This window comes from Vulpes lagopus, chromosome 14 (genome assembly GCF_018345385.1).
Source record: "Vulpes lagopus strain Blue_001 chromosome 14, ASM1834538v1, whole genome shotgun sequence".
In the NCBI taxonomy this organism is placed as follows: Eukaryota; Metazoa; Chordata; class Mammalia; order Carnivora; family Canidae; genus Vulpes; species Vulpes lagopus.
Genome location: NC_054837.1, coordinates 22,060,788 through 22,087,157, shown reverse-complemented (window position 1 = coordinate 22,087,157; position 26,370 = coordinate 22,060,788). Strand labels below are relative to the sequence as shown.

Genomic DNA, 26,370 nt, shown 5'->3' with positions numbered 1-26,370 from the left:
ATACATAATAATGCATTATATAAGATTAATTTACAGTATCATATTCTTCTATATAATTCTAATAATTCCAGGTACATAATACATATTATATATCATATTATTATGTATAATAGAGACATATTTACATCTAAACTATTAAATTTGTTATGTATTTATATAGGTAACTAAATATATAACTATATATGTTAAAATTATTTCATTACCAGAATAATTAAAACATGATAAACATAGAAGTTTAAAGTTTTGAAATTTTATTATAGTTTTCTGCTTGACATTAAAACAAGCAGATTCAGAAACATTAATTTTATTTATTTATTAATAGAAGTATGGTTGACATACAATATTATGTTAGTTTCAGGTATACTTCATAGTGATTCAACAATTATCTGTTATGAAATGCTCACTACCCTAATTGTAGTTACCATCTGTGACTGTAGGAAGTTATTAAAATATTACTGACTATATTCCCCATGTACTTTTTTCACCTTCTTTATTTTAACTGGAAGTTTGCACTTCTTAATCTCCTTTACCTATTTCACCCATTTCCCCACCTCTCTCTTGTCTGGCAACTAACAGTTTGTTCTCTGTGTATATGAGTTTGTTCCTGGTTTTTTGTTTGTTCATTTGTTTTTTTAGATTCCACATATAAGTGGCATCATATAGCTTTTGTCTTTCTCTGTCCAACTTATTTCACTCAGCATAATACCTGCTAGGTCCATCCATGTTATCACAAATGGCAAGATTTCATTCTTTCTTATGACTAAGTGATATTACGTTGTATATGTACACCACATCTTTATCTATTCATCTGTTAGTATCACTTAGGTTGCTTCCATACCTTGACTATTATAAATATGCTACAATAAACATAGGGGTAATACAGCTTTTCAAATGTGCCATTTGTTCTCTTTGAGTACATACCAAGTAGTTGAATTACTAGATTGTATGGTATTTCTATTCTTAATTTTCTGAGAAACTTCCATACTGTTTTTCACAGTGGCTGTACCAATTTACATTCATACCAACAATGCACAAGGGCTCCTTTTCTCCATATCCTTGCCAATAATTGTTTTTTTCTTGTCTTTTTGATACTAGCCATTCTAATTGATGTGAAGTATAATTTTATTTCTTATTGTGAAATGAAAGATTCCACATTTAATCAATATTATAATAAACATTAGCTTTTTAGGTGCACTATTTTGTTTCTTCTTTATTGAGGTATAATTGACATACATTATTTCTTTGTTTAACCAATTTTGATGGAAAGATTTCCTAAAGTAAGTAAATTAATATACACATATAACTTCCTTTAACTGAGTATATGGAATATGAACATAGAACTTTAAAACCAAATGGAGAGAATATGTTTACAGTTATGGTTATATTTTTAAAAATTGTATGTTAATGTATATTTTTGTCATGGATATTTTTTCTTATTATTCCATAACATATGGACACCTGAGCTGAGGCCGGTTGTTAATAGCTCTAGTTGCTCTACCTTTTTTTTTTTTTTTTTTAAGATTTATTTATTTGAGAGAGAGAGAGAGAAACTGAGCCAGCAGGGGAGAGAGAGAGAAACTCATGCAGATTCCATACTAAGGGTGGAGCCTGACATGGGGCTCAGTCTCACAACCCTGAGATCATGACCTGAGTCATAATCAAGACTTAGACTTTCAATTGACTGTGCCACCCAGGCGTCCCTCTATTTCTAAACTAGAAGTCTGCTTTTTAACTTCCCTGGTTTCTTCTTTCTGGTCAAATCAGTCTTGTGGCTATTTGTATGCATGTCTCTGGCAGTTTAGTTCCTATGAGCATCTTCTATTTAGCCTATCAAATCTGTTGTGGGCAGAGACCCGTTAACCAAGCTTATTAGCACTCTATGTAACCTAAGAGTAAATAAGCTTTAAATAAGAGCTCAGAGGAATTTCTGAAGACTCCAAACACGATATTTAGCACTTGATTGTGTAACATTTATCCTGCCTGCTTAAAATCCCTTTCTTGACTCCTTTAAGGTGGCTGACTCTCCTCAGGAGAACTGATTGCCAGATAAGGAGATACTCCTCTGATTAATTACTTTGGCTCAGAACAGAAGTGATGGCTCTAGATATCTTAAAAGATGCTTGAAAAGAAATGTTTAAGTATATTGTTTGGTTGTCTATCTGGGAACAAAAATTCTATTCCCTAACTGGAGATCATGTATAGGAAAGCACTTATACTGGTAATTCTCAATAAATGAATCTCAATAAATGATAGATTGGACTTTAAACTGGAATTTAAGATTTGATACAGCACAAAGTATAGCGTTTTCATGTACTAAGCAGTGCCTAAGGTGCTAACCTAAAAAATACAATCATGTGAAAACATACTAAAAAAGGAGTGAAACAAAAGACTTTTTGGGGAGTGGGGGAGGGGGCAGAAGGAGAGGTAGAGAGAGAATCCCAAGCAGGCTCCACAGCCAGTGCAGAGCATAATGCAGGGCTTGATCTCATGACCTGAGCTGAAATCAAGAGTCAGATGCTTACCTGACTGAGCCACCCAGGCACCCAAGACTGTCATTTTAATCATATTCTAGGCCCTTCTGATAAAACTTAGACCATGACAGTAATACTAAACATAATTCTAAATTTGGGGGGGAATTGGAATGAGGAATGAGAAATGGCAATGATGAAAATTCTAGGATGAGAATAAAAGACTCTGCCTTTTATTTCTGCGAATAAATCATTATAAAACAATATTAACTTTTTACTGTTTATTGATTGTTTATAGAATAAAATTTCTGATAGGCTAGATATCATATTTAATCTTACAGAATGTTTACCATATCACACACTAACAAATGTTAGATACTGATAACAAAAGTCAAATGGGACAGAAATGGGACTGATAATTCTGCAGATCAAAGAGATAACAAAAAACAGAAAAATTTTTAATAGGAAATAAGTGATAATACAGGTCCTTTGACTTACCCAAGCAGTGTGCTCTTTCAAGTAACAACCTTTATACTCAATGGTATTAGGATGCTTTAATTGTTGTAAAAACTTGACTTCCTTGAGAATATCTTGCCATTTCTATTGAAGTAATAAAGAAACTGGTATGATTTTTAGGCTGGAAATAGTATTTTATTATCAAGTATACATATATAGTATCCTTTTCATTATTTTAAATGGACAAGGTAAAGGTTTAATTAAGTGGATAAGCTGTTTAAATTTGTGTTATTTCTTTAATTTTAGTATATGTAAATGTAAATCTGTTACCAAATATTTAGCAAATCTATCGTACTACCTTATGTTCTATTCCACAAAAATCCATATGATTGAGATAGAATATTAAGAATATTTATTATACACCTCACAAAAAAGAATAAAAATAACTATGATAAAGAAATGTTTAAAGAACTTTGTTTCTACTGTCAGTTTCATACTAACTGGCTCATGTCAGTTTAGGTATACAACTGTCTTTAACATACCTCATGTGTCTGTTTCCCACTATAGGACATTTTCTTAACTGCCACCACTTCATTGGTGTGAGCATTTGTGGCCTGTGTTGAGAGAGCAGAAGAAAAAAAAATAAAAAGAATGAATGATGTTTCAGCCACTTTAATGTAAATATTTGACTAGAGACTTTAAATAATATTCTCACACTTCATTATCACAATTTAAAGATGCTGAAACTTCTCATAGGCTAGATAGACATTTCTACCCCACTGTAATGTATAGCTTCTCTTGATCCCTATCCATATATGTGCAAAGGCTATAATACTACAAAGGATTGGAGTTTAAAAAAACACATCCAATCAAACAAAAATATGTCAAATTTCCAAAATATCCATATTGGCTTCACCATGTAAAATGTCCATCAGTGGAGAACCAGTTAGGTAATGTAGTACAATCATATGATGAAATAAATAGTTGAAGAATGAAGTAACCTATATGAATATACAGTAAGATATATGGAAAGATATAAAAATATGACAAAAACAAGCTGCATATTATCTTACTTTTGCAAAACAGCACTAATATGAGTGTATGTGTAGAAACAATGTGAAAGAATTTATACCAGAGTATCTATCAGTGATAATTCCTAGAGCAGTGCTGTCCAACAGAACTTTCTGTCTTGAGGGACATTTTTTATATATACATTATATATGATAACATGTGAAACGTGGTTACAGTGACTAAGGAAATGGAGTTTATATTTTAATTAATTTAAACCTAAATAGTGGTTACTGCACTGAACAATGCAGCAGAAGGTAAAATTTTAAGAGGGGCTTTCACTTCCAAAAGTACTTATGTTTTAAATAAGAATGTGTTGCATATATACATACATGTGTGTAGACATCTACAAAGACTGCCTTCTTTCATAATTATCTCTATATATCTTTTGCTACCCAAAATACAATAGTTCACTGAGAGCACACATGAAAATAACAACTCAAATAACAGTCTTCCTCCAAATTTACATAAGAGATTTAAAACTAGATATTTTTCTTTTTTTTTTTTTAATTTTATTTATTTATGATAGTCACAGAGAGAGAGAGAGAGAGAGAGAGGCAGAGACACAGGCAGAGGGAGAAGCAGGCTCCATGCACCGGGAGCCCGATGTGGGATTCGATCCCAGGTCTCCAGGATTGCGCCCTGGGCCAAAGGCAGGCGCCAAACCGCTGCGCCACCCAGGGATCCCAAAACTAGATATTTTTCTAAAAAATTTCAGAAAAATAAATATAAGACATTAAAAGATTATCTAATTTTGGCTTTCTTTTAATAACAAGGCTCTGTATCAGTGCCACACTCCTGATGTCAGTAAGCTATTTTGGTTCTAAGATATTATTATTGTAAACTAGTAAAGCTATAGCAATGGTTCTGAGGTAGAACACTGGAATTCACTCACTGATAAAATCAGGACACTGATTTTAGAGAAAAATGCATAATCACTTTCTTAAATACTCTTAAAGAAGCTCCTCAGGTAAAACTATGAATTTCTAATTAAAAAATTTTTATTTCTAACTTAAAAAATATATACATTTTAAAAGATTTTCTTTATTTATTCACGAGAGACACATACAGAGAAAAGCAGAGACATAGGCAGAGGGAGAAGCAGGCTCCATGCAGGGAGCCTGACATGGGACTCGATCCCAGGTCTCTGGGATGAGGCCCTGAGTTGAAGGCGGCACTAAACCTTTGAGCCACCCAGTCTGCCTCAAATATTTTAAAATTAAAAATGAACAATAACTTGATATAAAAATTCAACCCCAGAGTCTTACTGAATGATAAAATACTGAGCAAATGAACCCTTAATGAAAAAAAATTTTTCTACAAGCACTAAAGGTAAAGTACCTATTATAAAAATAAAGTATCTCCTAGTTAAGAGTTTTCAAATCAGTAGGTCTATACAAAGGCATTTTTTAGGTATTTTGTTCATTTAGAAGGTACAGATAGATTTTTGCTAACAACAAAAGTCTCTCACATTTTGCTGGCTTTTAAAATTTAATGCTAAGACTGCTTATATGACAGCAGCAAAGACAAGCTGATGTGAATTCAGTATTACAATCAAGCAAGGTTAGAGTGATTATATCTGAAAAGTAGATTTTTGGGGGATGAATCTATGTACTGTGCAGCTTACGCACCCTGGGAAAGGTGCGTAAGGAAATGCTCAAGCAATGAGGAATTTTAACCTGTAGTGGGTTTTAAAAAACAAATCCTTAAAAAAAAAAAAAAAAAATCCTTAACCTTTATAAAAAGAAAAGAAAAGAAAAGAAAAGACCCACACAAATGGAATCAGAAGGTATTACCTAATTGCTTATTAAGGTTATTTATAATCAGTGCTTGTTCAGTACCAGAGACTTGAAAATAAATCACCCTAGAATAAAAAGATATTTCTTGGGGTGCCTGGGTGACTCAGTTGGTTAAGCATCTGACTCTTGATTTTTGGCTTAGGGTTGTGAGATATAATCCCGCATCTGACTCTGTACTCAGGGAGGGAAGTTTGCTTAAGATTCTCTCTCCCCCTCTTCCTCTGCCCACTCCTTCGGACACACTCTCTCCAAAAATAAATAAATAAATCTTTAAAAAGCATATATGTTTTTCCTTACATTTACAGAGTAATCATTACTTAGGACTTGGTAAGTACATTTGCTTATAGAACCTGTTTACTGGAGCACTGACTCAATATTTGAAAAACATTTCCATGTTGATTTTTCTTAGATGTGAAATTTATTTTTTTAAGTTTTAAAATTCCAGTTAGTTAACATACAGTGTAATATTAGTTTCAGGTGTAGAATTTAGTGATTCAACACTTGCATACATCATCCAGTGCTTGTCACAAGTGCATTCCTTAATCTCTATCACCTGTTTCACCCATCCCCTTTTTCTCCCCTCTGCTAATGATCAGTGTGTTCTCTAAAGAGTCTATTTAGATATGAATTTTTAAAAAATATTTTATTTATTTATTCATGAGAGACACAGAGAGAGAGAGAGAGTGAGAGGCAGAGACAGAGACACAGGCAGAGGGAGAAGCAGGCTCCATGCAGGAAGCCTGACATGGGACTCAATCCCAGGTCTCTAGGATCACACCCTGGGCTGAAGGCAGTGCTAAACCGCTGAGCCACCCGGGCTGCCTTGAAATTTTTTTTTTTTTAATTTTATTTATTTATGATAGGCACACAGTGAGAGAGAGAGAAGCAGAGACATAGGCAGAGGGAGAAGCAGGCTCCATGCACCGGGAGCCCGACGTGGGATTCGATCCCGGGTCTCCAGGATTGCGCGCCGGGCCAAAGGCAGGCGCCAAACCGCTGCGCCACCCAGGGATCCCTGCCCTGAAATTTTTAATATAATTTCATAGTGGTTAAAATTCAGAAACTTAAAAAAAAATCAATGTTTTAATATAGAGAAAGCTAACTATCAGTGGGGTCTCAGCTTTCCAGTACTTCAAACAATATTATGATTACAACCTCTACACGTTTCAAGTGCTGTTTTGAAGCTTACATTCATACTTAACACTTCCAATAGTCTCAATGATCTCAGTAACTTTAAGCGAGATCATTAACTCAAAAAATATTTATTTATTTATTTATTTATTTTTTTTCAAAAAATATTTAGATTCCTATGTGTTTCTAATATTTTCTTAACCATTTCCAGCTATATTTGATTCTCATCCACTTGTTGCTAATTTATAAAAAAAATTAAAAATAAGCTTTTCTTTTTGCTGTTATTAAGTCTCAACTAAAACTAAAAGGTAATAATTATATCCAGAAGAACAGAACTAAATTATTAGCCTTAGATGGATTATAGAAGATACACTAAGTTCAACAAAGCAACACTAGAAACGTAGAGCTTACATAGTCGTGTTAAGTGAATACAAAAATGAGCATGCTTGGCCCTTTTCTATTTTCCTTTAATATGATTTCTTACTATCTCATCTGTTCATGCTGCTAATTTCTGAATTATGTAAATCCAGACACACAGTGATATTTCATCAAGTTAACAGCTTCCATTTTTTCTAAATATACTCTCAGCTGATTGATCCTATAAGAGCTGAGCTAGCTTATAATTCACGTTGAACATATTTCCTGGCATCATTCTGTGTAAAAGCTATAAACTACAAAAATCTAACAGAATTATAGTGTTTAGGTATAAAAATGTTGGTTGCTAGAATCTGGTCTTAATGGCTTGCTAGCACGACCAGGATTCATGAAAAGTACTAATTAGCAGTGCTCCCAATTTCTCTGAGCTCTCTATAATTCATTCCTTCATTCAACAAGTACTTATTAGGTATTCAAAAATTGTCAGGTATTGGGCTAAGAACTATGAGTAAATATGTCTACTATCTATCTCTCATGTAGCAGCATAGACAGTAACAAAAACATTATAACCAACAAATATAAAATTGCAATTGTGATAGGTGCTGTAAACAAGAGTATGTGTTACTCTGAGAAAAAAACCCAGGGGATTTGACTTGGGCATGTCAGACAAGACGGCCTTGAGGAAATGAGGCTCCAGCTGAGAGCTAAAAGAGGAACAGGAGTTAAGAAGGTGAGGTAAAAGGAGAAACACATTCCAGAGAGAATGGTTTATGCAAAGATCCTATGATGATGGTCAAAAGAAAGCTATAATATTATAGCTAAGGCAATGAGAACAAGATATAGCTTCAGTACAAACAGGGACACATCGTGGAAGACCTTGTAGGCTGGGTACAGTAAGGGTTTTGATCTCAGCCTAAGAACGGAGAGCTCCTGAAGGCTTTATAGATAAAGGTGATGTGATCGGATTTACTTCTTTTTCTCCCAAACTCACTGTAGTGCAGACAACAGACTAAAGACAGACCTAGAATGGACACACAAAGATGGGAGGATATTGCAGTTGTCCAAGGAAAAGACGATAGTCTTCTGGGTTCTCATGGTATGAATAACTAGAGGAAAAATCTATTAATCCTGAGGGAGGAATTATACATAAATATTACTGTGGCCAGTGAGAACTCCATTTTTAAGGTATAACCTATGTGACCCTTATGAATAAAAGGTTTAAGCTTTTCTAAGTCTTACTGTAAAGTATAAGTTAATTCTTCTTTAATCTGTTTTTTTATGGCTTTATGGGTTTCTATGAGCCTGTATTATTCATTTTGCATACGGGTGATACTATATAGTTAATGATTACATTTTCAAAACCACTCAGTTATGCTTATGATTTCTCTAGTCTATCATATCAACAAATAACATATATTTAGTGCCTGCTGTAAACAAGGCACTGGGCTAGCCTTTAGAGTTATAAAGAGATATTAGAAACGGTCCTCGTTTTCAAAAGGCATATACTCTCGCTAAAGAGACAGGACTTAGCCCAAACAGCAAATAGATCACTAGGTCTTCTGCAGCCTACTACAAAGTAGGTCTCATTTAGTCCTTAGTACAAAGGCTTGCAGGTAAGTTTCAAAACACGCTTGGTTTTTTTGTAGTCAAAGGTGAATTTTGAGAGGGCTCTAGCTGCTTTTTTAAAAAATTCACTTTTTAAAAATTTAAATTCAAGTTAGTTAATGTATTGGGTCTTTTTGGTTGCAGGGGTAGAATTTAGTGATTCATTAGTTGCATATAACATCCAGTGCTCATTACATCTAGCTGCTTTGTAAAATATTAAAGTCAAATAGAGATTGGAACTACTCTGACTCTGGCCAAGAAAGATTCTGAGAGGATGAATGGAGTTGTAAATAGAAGGAAAGTAGGAAAATATGACTGAGGAAAGTATCTTGGAGCAAAACAAATAGGTCATAAATAAATATATACAGGATATTTCTATTTTTTAAAAGTTCAAAACCAGGCAAAACCAAATTATATTGTTAAGATGCAGAAGAAAGTGGGCTCCATACAAAGAAAAGCTAGAAAATCATCACCATAAAATTCAAAATAGACAAAACTTAAAAGGGGCTTCCAAGGTGCTGGCAATATTCTATTTCTTGGCCTGGCTGGTGTTTATAAAGGGATTTACCTTTTAATTGTTCTTTAAGTTACATATTAAAACATATGGGGGGGATCCCTGGGTGGCTCAGTGGTTTGGCGCCTGCCTTTGGCCCAGGGCGCGATCCTGGAGTCCCGGGATCAAGTCCCGCGTCAGGCTCCCCGCATGGAGCCTGCTTCTCCCTCCTCCTATGTCTCTGCCTCTCTCTCTCTCTATGTCTATCATAAACAAACAAACAAACAAATAAATAAAATAAAATATATGGGTATGTATTTGTGCACACTTCTGTATGTATATTTATAATTAAAAAATCCTCTTTTTAAAAAAGCATCCCTAGGGTGCCTGGCTGACTCAATTGGCAGAGCATGTGACTCTTGATCTCAAGGTTGTGAGTTTGAGCTCCATGTTGGGGGCAGAGATTACTATAAAAAACAAACAAATAAACTTGAGGGGAAAAAAAAGTATCCCTTTGAATGAAGAAGACAGGACTTTGGTTGGGCCTTAAATAGGATTCTAAGCTCAAAGACTAATATAGCACTGTTGACTAGAAAATTAGCACTCTTTTCAGCCCTGGAAGGCCACTTAATGATAAAATATACTTGAATAGAAGTCAAATATTAGATGGGGACAAAGGAGAAGTGGTGGTAGTGCTGAGTACAGACACAAAAGCATGAGAAAGTTCAGGGAAAATCCAGGCTGAAGATTTGGCTAGAAACAAAAAGATGAGCTAAAAAAGCAATTAATAAAATCTTATCTGTAAGGACAACTGAAGATAAGCCCTACCCAGATGCCAAAACATAAAGGATCATCTAAAAATCAAATACCATTTAAGAAAAAAACCTATTCTATAACAGGTTTAGAGGAGAAATAAGTAATAAGTAGTATTTAAACATTACTTGCTTTAATGGACTAGGCCTCTTAAAAATATTTATGACTTTGATGAGGCAAACTTCTAAGGTTATATAAATAAATTAAAAAGTACATTTTCTGTAATGAATTTCAAGTGAATGAGATATGATAACATTTCAGTCACTTCCCATTCTCCTCATCAGAAGATAATTACAGTTTTAGAATTCAAATTGACCTTAGGGTACTAAACCTTATATCCTTTAACTTAAAACTATGACTTGACATGGATATTACTAAAAATCTTTGTTGGTCCATCTCTCTGAGTAGCCATCTATTCATCCATCCATCCATCCATCCATCCATCCATCCATCATTTATTGAGTTCCTACTATTATCAGACACTATATAGGTTACTGGGGATATAGCAATGATAAGATAGACATAATCCTTACCCTCATGGCACTTATGTAGAAGGGGGGACATACATGAGTCAAAAAGTCTTACACATAATTATTTAATTATAACCATGATAAATGCAACAATATGCAAGCACAGGCTACTATGAGATCATAAAGAAAGTCTTAATTTAGTGCTGGACAGTTGAACAGGAAAGGCAATTTTGTGGAGGTACTTAAACTGAAATCTGTAGGATAAGCAGGAGTTAGGTAGGGATGGGGATGCAATGTGCAGAGTTTTCCAGGTGAGAGGAAGAGAATGTATAAAGGCCCTGAGGCAGAAAAATAGCTTGGCATATAGAAGAAATGCACAGGGCCAAAATTCAGGCTTATAACATTTTTTGGACTTCCTTGATAGCAGAGTCAGGTGGTGATAGAGATACCACTGACTTTAATAATGCCTAGGACTCTAGGACTGTCTTTTCAGCAATGAGTATTTGCCTCTAGTGTAGACATTTAATTTGCAGAATAAACATTAAAACCAATATTTCACAAGTAATGGAATGTACAGAATTCAAACTTCTCTAACTTAATCTCTCTAAACAATTCTAAAATTACTTACAAAATAAACTGCTCCAAAACTTCCATGTCCAATTTCATGCAAATCAATAAAAAGTTCTTCAGGGTCATCTTTGTAGAAGAGATCAGCAATCTCTGGGTCCTTTGGCACCCCTTTACGCATGATGACCAATATCTGCAAATGTCTTGCTTTTGATATCCCAGTCAGCCTTATCTCTCATTTACAAATATTTGGAGGGGGAGGTAAGTTTTTAGTACCTGTAGAAAAATAAGGTTTGACATTAACTTATTTCTAAAACATCCTGGTTGGTGGCAATATAAATTAATATTAAAAAATACCTTGGTCTTACAACTTCATAATAAAAAGACAACTCAAAAGAAAAATGGGCAAAGGATCTGAATAGACATTTATCCAAAGATACACATGAAAAGATGCTCCACATTATTAGTCATTAGAGAAATAAAAATTAAAGCCATAGTAATATACCATTTAAATCCACTAGGAAGACTACTATCAAAAAGTCAAATAAATATTGGTAAGGACGTGGAGAAATTGGAACCCTCTAAACCTGCTGGTGGGAATGTAAATTGTGCATCATTGTGGGAAACAGACTGGCAGTTCGTCAAAAACTTAAAAATTCAGTTACCATTTGAATCAGAAATTCTACTCGTTGGTATAGGCCCAAGAGGAATAAAAACATATGTCCACACAAAAACTTGTATGGGCGGATATTGACCACAGCATGATTCATAGTAGCCAGAGCTTGATACAACCCAAATGTCCATTTGATGAATAAACTAACAAAATGTGGTACATCTGTACCATTGAATATTATTTCGGCAATATATGCTACAAGACGCATAAAACTTGTAAACATAATGTGAAGTTAAAGAAGCCAGTCACAAAAGATGACATAGTAAATAACTCCATTTATAGAATATACCCAAAATAACTAAATCTATAGACACAGAAAGCAGATTATTGGTTGCCTATGGCTAGAGGAAGTAGAGTTTGCGAGTGATAGCTAAAATGTATGGGCTTTCTTTTAGAGTGATGAAAATGTTCTAAAATTGATTGTGGTGATGGTTGCCCAATGGTTAATATACCAAAATCACTGAACTGTACACTTTAAATGAGCTCAGAAATCTCAAGAAATCTCCTTTTTTTTTTAAAGATTTTATTTAGGGATCCCTGGGTGGCGCAGCGGTTTGGCGCCTGCCTTTGGCCCAGGGCGCGATCCTGGAGACCTGGGATCGAATCCCACGTCGGGCTCCCGGTGCATGGAGCCTGCTTCTCCCTCTGCCTGTGTCTCTGCCTCTCTCTCTCTCTCTCTCTCTCTCTCTCTGTGTGTGTGACTATCATAAAATAAAATAAAATTTAAAAAAAGATTTTATTTATTTATTCATGAAAGACACACAGACACACACACACACACACACAGAGGCAGAGACATAAGCAGAGGGAGAAGCAGGCTCCATGCAGGAATCTCAATGTAGGACTTGGTCCCGGGACTCCAGGATCAAGCCCTGGGCCAAAGGCAAACACTCAACTGCTGAGTCACCCAGGCATCCCTTAATAAATCTGTTTTTAAAAGTATTTTGGGGATCCCTGAGTGGCGCAGCGGTTTGGCGCCTGCCTTTGGCCCAGGGCGCGATCCTGGAAATCTGGGATCGAATCCCACGTCGGGCTCCCGGTGCATGGAGCCTGCTTCTCCCTCTGCCTGTGTCTCTGCCTCTCTCTCTCCTCTCTCTGTGTGTGTGACTATCATAAATAAATAAAAAAAAAAAAAAAAAAAAAAAAGACATGCCCTTCATGTCTTAAAAAAAAAAAAAAAGTATTTTGGTCTAATTAATATTGAAATAATAAAAGCTAAGATTTATTAAGCACATGTCAGACAACACTAAATTCCATATATGCATATATTATCTTCTTTAATCCCTACTGCAGCTTCATAATGTAGGACTTCATTACTTTGATTTTATACAACAAACTACAACTGAGAGGCAAAACTACTCCCCCATAATCAGGCAGCTAGTATTTGTCAGAACTGGGGCCCAACCCCAGATCTAACTGTAAAGCCCAGGATCTTAATTAATATACAATACAGACATATAGAATAGGTAATTAAGTAACACACTGCTATAATTTGAAGATTATGCTAAATATTCACTTAAAAAGGAAGGTTATTCTGCTGCTACACAAAATATTCTGATTTTATAGTTTATATTTAGAAAGGTCATATTTTGGGATGCCTGGGTAACTCAGTGGTTGAGTGTCTGCCTTCGGCTCAGGTCATGATCTCAGGGTCCTGGGATTGAGTCTTACATCAGCTTCCCTGCAGGGAGCCTGCTTCTTCCTCTGCATAGGTCTCTGCCTCTCTCTGTGCCTCTCATGAAAAAAATACATAAAAACATTTTTATAAAATGACATATTTTGACATATATTAGTTGTTAATAGTTACATTTAGTTGGTATAGATCCTTTTTTATTTTTGGAAAAAAACTGAAATATTAACTTTCCTCTGTTATCGTAAATACTTTGCCACCATGAGAATCAATCACTCCAACGCTGAACTTATCACTGGACAGTTTGTGATTCTTCCTTGACCCACTAGATAAATACGCTAGACATTTAGTTATTGTTCAATAAAATTATATTTTTAAAAATGTGAGCCAACAAGCTTCATTCAAGGAGAAGAGAAAATGAGTGTCGTTAATACAGAAGTACCAGTAGTCAGTGCTAAGAAGCATTTTTCTCTTGTGACATGCATGAAAGCCTTAGGTGACCATGTACATTACTTCATATGGTTAGTCTATTTAAATCATTAGCATATGCAGGTCATCAACCTAACTGTCCATCTAGCCAGGCAACTCTTTCCCTGACTCAACAAATATTTATTGAGTCCCTACTATTCTCCAGGCATGTACTGGATGTTGGTCCCATGTACAATGGGATATGGTCCCTGTCCTTAAAGGGTTTAGAGTCTTAAGGAATAAACATTACAGTATCATGATACAAATAACAAAATGGTTATAAATGATTATTATGATGAAAGGGCACAAAATTTAATAGAAGATATAATAGGGTGACCCAGTCTATTTTTTCTTGGATATAAAAAAGCATGCCTTTTTAGGAAAAATCAAAGTAGATCATTCAATATGGATGTATGTAACAGGTGGAAGGAGAAAATATAAAGCTGGTGTTAAGCCAAGGAAAATCACAACAGGCCTTTTAGACCATATTAAGAAATATGGTCTTTATCCTGAGGGTAGTGGGGAACCATTAAATATTTTAAATAGGAAAAAAGGATTCCCCTGCAATACTACACCTATAATCCTGGGCACTAATCCTGACAATCCATAAATGCCAACATAACCAAACATAAAGTCAATATATCGATGCTCTTGAAAAAGTAACAAAAATCTAGTTGTCAGTCAAGTGACAAAAAGTACACAACTAACATTCAAAAAGTGCTATTGCTTTCATTGCTTATGTTTGAGAACAGAAAAGGGAAACTATGCATTAAATCAAAGATATGCCTTTTGGAAACTATGCCAAAAAAAAAAAAAAAAAGCAAATTATGAGCTTGTCTTTAGGAAAAACAAAAAAAATCTGTGACCTTTCCAATCATCAAAATGTATTCCAAACTTTTAAATATTTTGGCTTTAGTGTGAATAAAGCTAAGTACTATGGATAATCATTAGGAGGAAACACACAGATCACTATATGTCATACTCTAGACTAAAATGATTCTCAAAAGAGACAGATATTTAAATATAAAAAAAAGAGACCACAAAAACTTCTAAAATAAATTTCAGGTGAATCTTTATTCACTAAGCAAGACACCAGAGGCAAAAGTCATAAACTAAAATCAGTAAGTTTGATTATATACAATTATAACTTCTTTATCTTAAAAAATATAATGAATGGACTTCTGTTTCTAGCCAAGATGGAGTAACAGGGACCAGATTTATTATTTGCCACCAGAAACAACTAACATTACAAGAAAGAAAACAGACCAAAATTCTTTATAAATACAGATGCAAAAACTGATAACAAAATTATAGCAAATAAAACTCAATAATATTTAAAATGGATAATATATCATAAGTAGATGGGATTTATCTCAGGAATGCAATGTTGGTTTAATACTCAAAAATTAAGCAATGGAATTCCCCCAATCAACAATCTGATAAAAAGCCAAGTGACCATCTCTAAAGATTTCAAAAAATCATTTGACAAAATCCAAAATTCAAACCTGATAAAAACTCTAAGCCAACTCAGAATAGAAGGTAATATCCCCTACCTGATAAAGGAAACCTATGAAGCATTTATAGCTAATATGAAATGTAATGGTCAAAGACCAAATTATTTCCTCCTAAGATCAGGAATGAGGCAAGGAAGTCTGCTCTTAGCCTTTCTCTTCAACATTGTGCTGGATGGTCTATAAAGTGCAATATGGCAAGAAAAAAATGAAATGAAAGACATCAAGATTGGAAAGGAAGGAGTTATACTTTTACGATTGGAAAGGAAGGAGTTATACTTTTACTGACAAAGAACAAACCCACCTAAGTAGAAAATTCAATGCAATCTACCAAAAGCTACTAGAATTAATAACTGAGTTAACCAAAGTGGCAAAATACAAGCTGAAGATCAATATATAAACCTTAATTATACTTTTATGTATGAACAAATGGAAATCAAAACTTTAAAACATCATAATAGCATAAAAATATGAAATACCTAGGGATAAATCTGACAAAGAATGTGCAAGACCTATATATTGAAAATTATAAAATAATGGTGAAAGGACTTAAAGACAGAATGAAGAGAGGTAACTGTGGCTATAGGTCAGAAGAATCAATATTGATTTTTCTTTAGAAAAATAAATTGGGCGATGCCTGGGTGGCTCAGTGGTTGAGCATCTATCTGCCTTTGGCTCAGGGTGTGATCCCAGATCTAGGATCAAGTCCCACATCGGGCTCCCTGCAGGGAACCTACTTCTCCCTCTGCCTATGTTTCTGCCTCTCTCACCCTCTGTCTCTCATGAATAAATAAATAAAAATCTTAAAAAAAAAAGAAAGAAAAAGAAATTGAGAAGCTGATTCTAAAATGCATATGAAAATGCTAAAGGACCTAAAATAACCAAAACAACTTTGAGAAAAGGAAGACAAAGTTGGGAGGCTGACATAATCTAATTGCAAGATTTATCATAGGGCTACAGTTATCAAGATAGTGTGAAACTAGCATATACAGGCAAACAAATAAATGCAACAAAATAGGAAGTCCAGAGGAGACCCTCACATTTGTGGACAACTGAACTTGGATAAAGGTGCAAAGGTAATTCAGTAAAAAAAAGTCTTCAATGAATGGTACTAGAATAATTGTATAAATATATACACACACAAAAAAGGATCTTTTTTGATCCATACCTAAGTACACCATATACAAAAATTAACTTCAAATGGATCATGGAACTAAATATAAAACATACAATTAAAAAAAATCCTTGAAAAAAATCCAAGAAAAAAAATCTTTCTGAGGTTGGGTTAGACAAAGATTTCTTAGATATAAGAACTGAAGCATTAACTATAAAGGAAGTAATTGATAAATTAGGCTTATCAAGATGAAAAATATACACTTTTTGAAAGACTGTTCAGAGAATGAAAAGCCAAACAGCAGATTGGAAGAAATGTTTGCAAAATATATCTCATAATATCACTTTTGTATCCAGAAAATATAAAGAATCCTCAAAACTCAATAAAAGAAAATAACCCAATTTTAAAAATGGAAAAAAAAAGAGGGGATCCTGGGTGGCTCAGCAGTTTAGTGCCTGCCTTTGGCCCCAGGGTGTGATCCTGGAGTCCCAGGATCAAGTCCCACATAGGGCTTCCTGCATGAAGCTGGCTTCTCCCTCAGCCTGTGTCTCTGCCTCTTTCTCTCTGTGTGTGTCTCTCATGAATAAACAAACAAAATCTTAAAAAAAAAATAAAAATGGAAAAAAGATTAGAACAGACACTTCACCAAGGAAGATATGTAGATGGCAACTAAACAAAAGATGCTTAATATCACTATTCACTAGGGAGAAACAAACTAAAATCTTACTAAAATTCTACACACACCTATTAGAATGGTTAACCTTAAAAAGACTGAGCATACCAGATGTTGGCAAGGATGTGAAGTAACTGTATTTTACATATACTACTGGTGGGAATGTAAAAATGGTAGTTTGGAAACAGTTTGGCAGTTTCTTAAAAAGTTAAACATGTATCTATCATATGATGTAGCCATTCTAGTCCTAAGTATTTATGAAAGAAAAATGAAAGCATATGTCCATTCAAAGCCCGGTACACAAATGTTTGTGGCAGCTTTATTTTTAATAGCCCAAACTGGAAGCAACCCAAAACCCCATCAACAAAGGAACAGATGCAGGATGCCTGGGTGGCTCAGTGGTTAAGTGTCTGCCTTCAGCTCAGAACGTGATCCTGGAGTCCCGGGATTGAGTCCCACATCAGGCTCCCTGTATGGAGCCTGCTTCTCCCTCTGCCTGTGTCTCTGCCTCTCTCTGTGTGTCTCTCATGAATAAATAAGTAAAATCTTAAAAAAAAAAAAAACCAAAAACAAAGGAACAGATAAACAATCTGTCATACATGCAGACAATGGAATGCATCTTAGCAATAAAATGAACTATTGACACATGCTACAACATGGATGAATCTTAAAATAATTATGTTGAGGGAAAAGAAGATAGACCCCCACCAAAAAAAGTATGTACTTTATGACTGCATTTCTATAAAATTTTAGAAAATGCAAACTAATCCAAAGTAACAGAAAGCACATCAGTGGTTGCCTAGGAATTGGCTGAGTGAGAAGAGGTGGGATGGAGGGATTAAAAAGGAGCTTTTGGAAGTGTTGGATATATTTACTATCTTCACAGATCTATATGATGGCATAACATATTCATTCAATATGTTCAGGTTATTCTATGTTAGTTATAAGCCAAGAAGTTTGTTTTAAAACAATGCAACAAACAAAACTGAAAGGCAAATAAAGTAGGAATGTTGCAAAATATGTGCTGGTTAAAAGTTATTCTTAATATCAGATAGATGACTATAAAAGACTGATGAAACATACTGAAGATGACACAAAAAATGGAAAGACATTCCATGGGTTGAAAGAATCAATATTGTTAAAAGTCCATACTACCCAAAGCAATCTACAGATTTAATGCAATCCCTATCAAAATACCAACATTTTTTACAGAACCAGAACTAAGAATACTAAAATTTCTGTGGAACCAAAAAAACCCTGAGTAGCCAAAGCAATCTTGAGAAAGAACAAATCTGGAGGTATCAAAATCTCAGATTTCCAGATACACTACAAAGCTGTAGTAAGCAAAACAGAATAGTACTGTCATGAAAAGAGACACATAGATCAAAAAACAGGATAGAGAACCCAGGAATAAACCCATGCTTATAGGGCCAACTAACCTACAACAAAAGAGGCAAGAATATGCAATGGGGAAAAGACAGTCTCTTTAACAAATGGTGCTGGGAAAACTGGACAGCTACATGCAAAAGAATGAAACTGGATCACTTTCTTATATCATACATAGAAATAAACTCAAAATGGATTAAAGACCTAAATTTAAGACCCCAAACCATAAAACTCCTAAGAAGGAAACACATGCAATACTTCCTTTGACATTGGCCATAAAAACATTTTTCTAAATATGTCTCCACAGATAAGAAAAACAAAAGCAAAATTAAACTATTGGGACTATACCAAAATAAAAAGCTTTGCATGGAGAAGGAAACCAACAACAAAACAACAAGGCAGCCTATTGGATGGGAAAAGATATTTGGGAATGATACATCTGATAAGGGGATAATATCCAAAATATATAAAGAACTTACAGGATTCAACACCCCTAAAGCCCAAACAATCTGATTAAAAATGAGCAGAGAACCTGAATCAACATTGTTCCAAAGAAGACATGTAGATGGCCAACAGATATATGAAAAGATGCTCAATATCATTCATCATCAGAGAAACACAAATCAAAATCACAAGGAGATATCACCTTACACCTGTCAGAATGGCTAAAATAAAAAACATGAGAAATAATAAGTATTGGTGAGGATGTAGATAAAAAGGAACACTCTTGCACTGTTGGTAAGAATGCAAATTGGTGCAGCCACTGTGGAAAACAGTACAGAGGTTCCTCAAGAAACTAAAAATAGATTTACCATATATGCCAGCAATTCCATTATTTGGTATATTCTCCATTACCCAGGGAAAATGAAAACACTAATTTGAAAAGATATAAGCACTCTTATGTTTATTGTAATGTTATTTACGATAGCCAAGATAGGGAAGCAACTGAAGTGTCCATTCATGGACGAATGAATAGAGGAGATGTGGTATACAAACCCATGCCCATGCATAGACACATGATGGAATGTTAACTCAGCCATAAAAAAGAATGAGATCTTGCAATTCCCAACAATATGAATGGACGGACCTAAGGGGTATAATGCTAAATGAAGTAAGTCAGAGAAAGACAAAAAATACCATATGATTTTGCTCATATGTCGAATTTAGGAAAAATGAACAAATAAAGAAAAAAAGAGACAAAAAAATTCTTAAATACAAAGAACAAACCAGTAGTTGTTGTGATAGCAGAGGTGGGTGGGTGCAGGGGTGAAGTAGATAATGGGAGGGGTTTGAGAGTACAGTTATCTTGAAAAACACTCAGTGATATATAGAATTGTTGAATCATTATCTCATACCCATGAAACTAACACTGTATATTAATTATACTTCAATAGAAACATGTCAGACAGGTGAACCCCTACATATACATACACCTACCTACACAAAGGTCATATATAAGAAATTTTAAAAAGAAATAGCAGTGGCTATTAATGATATGAAACATACACAGTTTCACTAGCAATCAAAGAAGTAAAAAACTAAAATAATAAGACACCTCATTTCACCTACCAAACTGACTAAGTATAGAGAAAAGATACTGTTTTTGGTGAGGGCATAAGGAAACAGTCATTTTTATATATTATTGGAAGAACAGAATGGATACATTTTTTTAAAGATTTTATTTATTTATTCATGAGCGACAGGGGGGGGTGGGCAGGAGAAGCAGGCTCCATGCAGGGAACCTGACGTGGGACTTGATCCAGGGTCTCCAGGATCAGACCCTGGGCCGAAGGCAGGGCTAAACCGCTGAGCCACCCGGGCTGCCCAAATGGATACATTTTTTGACCAGGTAATATTCTTCTAGGAATTTATATAAGGCAACGTCTTTTTTGTTTTGTTTTAGCAAAAAAGTTAGGATGTAAGTTAAAAGAACATAAAGAAGAAAAAAAAAAAGAGAAAAAAAATAAAGAAAAAAAAAAAAAAAAAAGAACATAAAGAAGGATGAGACCATGAAGATGGGAAATATGGCTTCTTTCATCCCCAACTTTGGATTTCTTTACAGGCTTGTTTTATCTGAAATAGGTGTTGTGATTTCAGGTAATTTTATATTTCTTTCTTTTTTGCTTATATATATTTTCTAAATTTTCTGCAAAGTCTATTACTTCTATAATCAGAGGAAAAGTGATGTGAAAAATTTTGTTACTTCAAAGTCTAATTATAAAGCACTACAACAAAAAAGTCAATATATATTTCCAGAAGATAATTTGATAATAGGAGGCAAGAAACTTTAGGTAAGGGGCACCTGGGTGGCTCAGTGAGTTAAGCATCTGCCTTTGGCTCAGGTTATGATTCCAGGCCCTTGGTATCAAGCCTGGCGTTGAGCTCCCTGCTCAGGGGGGAGTCTGCTTCTCCCTCTCCCTCTGCTCCGTCCCTGCCACTCCTGCTTATTCTCTCTCTCTCAAATAAATGAAATCTTTTAAAAAAAAAAAAAACAAACCCAAAAAACCTTAGGTAAGCTCATTTCTTTTAACCAAGTATTTCTCTAAATTGTAAGCTATGACTGAGAATAATGAAAATCTGTAAGGAAAGAATTTAAAACTAAAATATTTTAATAAAAGAATATTTTATCCTGATTTTATTAATATTTTACTTCCTATTTTTTCTTACAAATACAGTAAAAATTAATTATTGAAAAACTAGAAGATACTATATCTTTCCACTTTATAGGAGAAAGCTATGTCATTAATCTATGGACAATACCTTTTTGTGAATGGCACAAAATACACTGTATTGCTCAGATTCATCTTAGCAGCAAACTCTTTGTCCTCTTTTAAAACTTCAGTCTTTTGTATTTATGGTGCACCTATGGAAAAAGAAGAATATAACATAATTAAAATACCAAAATTACAGAAGCAATAATTGATCATATGGTAGCTTTACAAATTTACACATGTAATATTACAAACTTAAAACTTTTATCTTCATATGTTTGTGAATGACAAATGCAAAATATAAGATTTTCACATCAACGACTTGGGCTACATTTTCACAGGACATATCAGAAAAATGAAAGTGTCCTTATATTTCAGAATCTACACTAAGACTTCCTTTGGTTTGTTTGGGTCCAGGGAAACTCAATAGAGTCTACCAGTAGACAGGACTAATCTGATAGCATGTAGTGATGCTGCTGATTGTCAGTAAAGCTTATATTCTGAATTGCTTTTCCAATCAGCATGATGATTTACATCGGTTCATCTATCTCCCTGTTCATAGGCTCCCCTATAACTAGTCTTCTTCATTTGGGGCATAATGTTTATTCTTTATTATCTATTAAAGAAGTATATGCCCAATATAGAAAATCTGGGAACTAAATATTGTTATGAAGAAAAATCTATAATCCTACCGAGGACAAAGTCCATCAACAATTTGGCATACTTTTCTCTATGCTCATATTTATTTCTTCATGTTCATACTTATTTTGTTATATACAGTTGAGATCATTTGTACATATAATTCCACAATTTACCTCTTTTATCTAATTCTAGATTACAAACATTTTTGCCATGTTATCACTATTTACTATGCTCATTTTAATGACTGCTCAGTGTGTATCTCCCAACGTATATCTTGGGGGTTCCTTCAACAGCTCCTTCTCCACAATTAGAAACCAAGGCTATATTCAACTCTTTGTTGAACAATTACAAATATTACTGTGTTTTGAAGATCTTTGTGTACATTATTTACGTTTTAGGGTTTTCTTTGGAATGGATTTCTAGAACTAGAGTTATTCAAAGAATATAACAATTTAAAACATATAATATGCATATTGAAATACTTTTTAAGTAATCTGACTGGCTTTGGAGATGAAGGCCTTATAGAGGGGGGAAAAACTAGAAAAAAGATAATGACTTCCACTTTCACATTTTTCCTGTTGAGGAATGAGGAATATCCCAAACTCCTCTCAAGTTTATATTTATAAACTAATCTTTCTCATTATTTTTATTATTCACTCTGATTCTCTGGCTGTGGAATGTTAGATTAAGTGGCAGCTAAAAACTGAATTCTGTACCACATTTTAACTAACCATCAAACCAATTGATAACTGCCATGTCTGCATATCTATCCTGCTAATCTAATCTGACTATAGCTTCAATAAAATATTCCTTAGGTTATTAGAGGAACACTAGTTGGAAGATTTCTAAGAAAGCAACTTAAAATTAGGCATTTACTAACATTCTCATTTCCTAATTTCAAATGCAGGATGAACTATTCACTTCATTTGGACATGCTATGGACACATACGCTCAGTATTTTTCTTTCTCTAAATATTTCCTCATTCTTACATAATTTTCTTAACATGTATTCTCTATCTTCAGTTGCGTAGCTCTCTAAATATTCTAAAATAAAGTCTACAACTTCTAGGAATTACACTTTCTTGGTTTTATCTTTCTTTTTCTCTGTTGGAAGACTGCACATGCCATTGATACTGAAAGCTATACTGTGAAGTTTGCCCATTACACCTAAAGGGTGTTCTCAGCTTTCTTTCATTCTACAAGCTCCCTTCTTTCTTTATAAAGGTCTCTTGAGTTCCATAAAACTATTCTTTCTTGTTTTTCCAAATTGTTCCTTCTACAATTTCTCTTCTTCTCTCTGATCTCTAAATGAAAGTTCCTCCAAGTATTTGCCTGAAGCTCTGGGACTGTGAGCTGCTATCCTAATTTTTGTCCATTCAACGGTTTCCAGTAATATTATGGCATTACATGGTGCGGACCTCCTTTTCAAGCCCTAGACCTATATTTTCAGATATCTTTTTGGTTTTTCCTCTCACATATACCTTAAGTTAACTTTAACCTTTCCCTTGTCCTTGTCTCTGTTAATTCACAATTCTGTTTTAAGTATTTCTTTGTATCTGTATCTTTGCTTTCCAGTTCTGTTATCTCTTTCCTCTGCTTCTACTTGGTCAGACTCTAGTCTATCTTTTCTGGAATTCATCTTGAAAACACTATTATCATAATCATCTTCCTGAAGCAAAGGTCAGACAATATCACATCTCTGCTCAAAATCCTTCAGTGTCTCCCTATGGTCTATGGTATAAAGCATAACTTTACCTAATTAACATTCAAAACTGGCCTTAAACCACTACTTTAATTAAAATTCTTCAACTCTATAATCAGGAAAAAAAATGAAGCTATATTTTCATAGCTTTGTTTTTGTTTATGCTGTTCCCTCTGACTAGAATATCCAAACCCCAACCACTCTCACAGTCCAGGTGAACATAACCTCTGGTAAGAGACCTGCCATTTTCTCCCTTTAGTTTAAATACATATATATTAATACTTTAACTGGATGACAAGGGCTTCTTTAGAGGAGGATACATTTCTAAACCTATGTTTTGTTTAATCATTGTTTCCCATGACATCTTTTCTAAAAAGCCATTTTTTTGGGAGGGATCTCATTCACATACCATACAAATCACCTATTTATTTAAAGGGTACAGTTCAATGGTTTTTAGCATATTCTCTGGTACTTGCAATCATCATCATGGTCAATTCTAGAATATTTTAGTCACCACAAAAAAAGATACCCTATATTCTTTAGCTCTTACCCTACCACCCCTTGATTCCTAAGCAATCACTGGTCTACTTTCTGTCTTTATAGATATCCCTGTTCTGGACATTTCCTTTGAATGGTCTTTTGTGACTGGCTTCTTTCATTTGGCATGCTGTTTTGAAGATCTGTCCATGTGGTAGCATGAATCAGTATTTAATTTCTTTTATTGCTGAATAATATTTCCTTATATAAATATACCACATGTTGTATATCCACTTATAAGCTGATGAACATTTGGGGCTGTTTCGACCTTTTGGCTACTGTGAATAATGCTGTTATAATTGCTTGTGCACAACTTTTTTGTGTGGACATATATTTTCATTTCCCTTGATTATATACCTAAGAGTTGAATTGCTGGGCCCTGTGACATCTTTACATAGCAGGTACTCTATAAAAATCTGCTGAAATCTCTTTCCCGTTTCTATTCCAATCTTACTCTCAAAGTGATCTATAAATTCATCCTTTCCTGAAAATATGAACAAGGACATTTTTCCTTTAAGAGGATTGAATGCATTTTAAGAATTAACTGAAGATGAAATGACATGCATGGAATTATTTTTTCCCTCTTCCTTGACCTCTGCAACCTCAGGTACTGCATTTATAGTGAGAACTGAGAACTCTGCCAAGAATGCAGTATTTCTGGTCTTAGGCCCTTGGGCCAACTGAACAACCCAGCCAGCTTAGAGTAGTGGATTTCATCAGAGACGTGCAACTGGAATAATTTTCTTCACTCTTTATTCTAAGAAATGGAAATCTTTCAATAATGATAATCAAGTACATTATTTTTCACAGATATCCTAATTTAATATAAGGAAGACTGCTTGATACAGAGTAAAATATAAATAATTTTCATTATTTCCCTTTTCCCAGAAACTTTCAAGAAAGATGATTCATGGAAGATCTTAGTCGACTTTCAATGTTGTAGTCACAACTACTTCAATAATAAACCTGAAGCCAACTAGTTTGAAAAACCCACAACACTTCAGCATTAGGAAGTAAGAATGAATGTTTCATATTGGAAAGATTTGAGAGATCAGACATTTCAACTCTTTTTTTTTTTTTTAAACTGAATCTCAGGAAACTTAAGTGTCAAATCACACCTATGTAGTGGAGTTACCTCAAATTAAAATCTAGGTCTTCTGCTCCCCATTCCAGAAAACCTCCTTCTGAATCAAGCTGTCCAAGTCAGACTTCAAAACAGTTAAAAGTTTTTCTATTTTGCTATAGATTGGAGGGTGGTCAAGAAAAGTTTAATTAAACATAAAATTGGCCTTCTGTGTTATTATTGCTCCAAAATATTTTTTTTTGCTCCAAAATATTTCATAACACTTGAGTAAGTAGTGTAGATTCAGTTATGTAGGCTGAAGTATAAAAAAATTCGGGTATCTATTTAAGATAATTTTTTTTTTTTTTTTTTACAAAATTCCCACACAGAAATAAGTGTTAGGGCCTCAGAAGGGGCTGGTACAAACAAGGGGCTCTGAAACTTAAACCTTACTCTAAATTAGCTTGTAAATTCCTATTATTTTATTCACCATCTTGCTCCCAGAGGGTAGAAGCATATAAAATCTTCATTTTACAGCAATGAAAAATGAAGTACAAATAGGTGATAGGACTTTTTCAAAGTCAGAACTAGTCCCGTTATTTTCCCTCCTATAATAAACTACCCACACAGACTTGAAGAGAATTGTTTTTTTTTTTTTTGAAGAGAATTATTTTTAAAGAAAGAAAACTGTTGCTGCTACTCTCTGCCACTAATATGTAATCGTTATTCTGAAGTAAACCATTTTCATGGTACTTTCACTTTGAAAATAAAACTAGATGCTAGTTGCTTTTTACGCCATTATGATCATGTAGCCCACTGTGATGATATATCATAGCACTTGATAACTGGAAAGGGACCTTAAAGTCATCTAATTTCTACTCAGCAAATAATGCAGAAGTGGCTGGGGTTTATTGATTATCATAACAATGATAACTGTTAGTCTACTTCTGGGTCAACTGATGTTAAATATTTTGAAGAGGACTCTTATGAGTCACCCTTTAAGACTTTATGTGTG

The 26,370-nt window shown here is 34.2% G+C and overlaps 1 protein-coding gene across 1 annotated transcript in view; it reads right to left on the bottom strand.

Moving 5' to 3' along the window:
* Window positions 1-26,370, bottom strand: part of TAOK3 (TAO kinase 3) — a 181,592-nt gene that overhangs the window by 74,217 nt on the left and 81,005 nt on the right. Inside the window, exons 2-5 of the mRNA XM_041728803.1 lie at window positions 21,461-21,563; window positions 11,307-11,521; window positions 3,467-3,538; window positions 2,967-3,068 (exon numbers count right to left, since the gene is read on the bottom strand). Coding sequence (XP_041584737.1) covers window positions 2,967-3,068; window positions 3,467-3,538; window positions 11,307-11,426 — 294 coding nt within the window. The 5' untranslated portion in view covers window positions 11,427-11,521; window positions 21,461-21,563. The remainder of the gene's footprint in view (window positions 1-2,966; window positions 3,069-3,466; window positions 3,539-11,306; window positions 11,522-21,460; window positions 21,564-26,370) is intronic.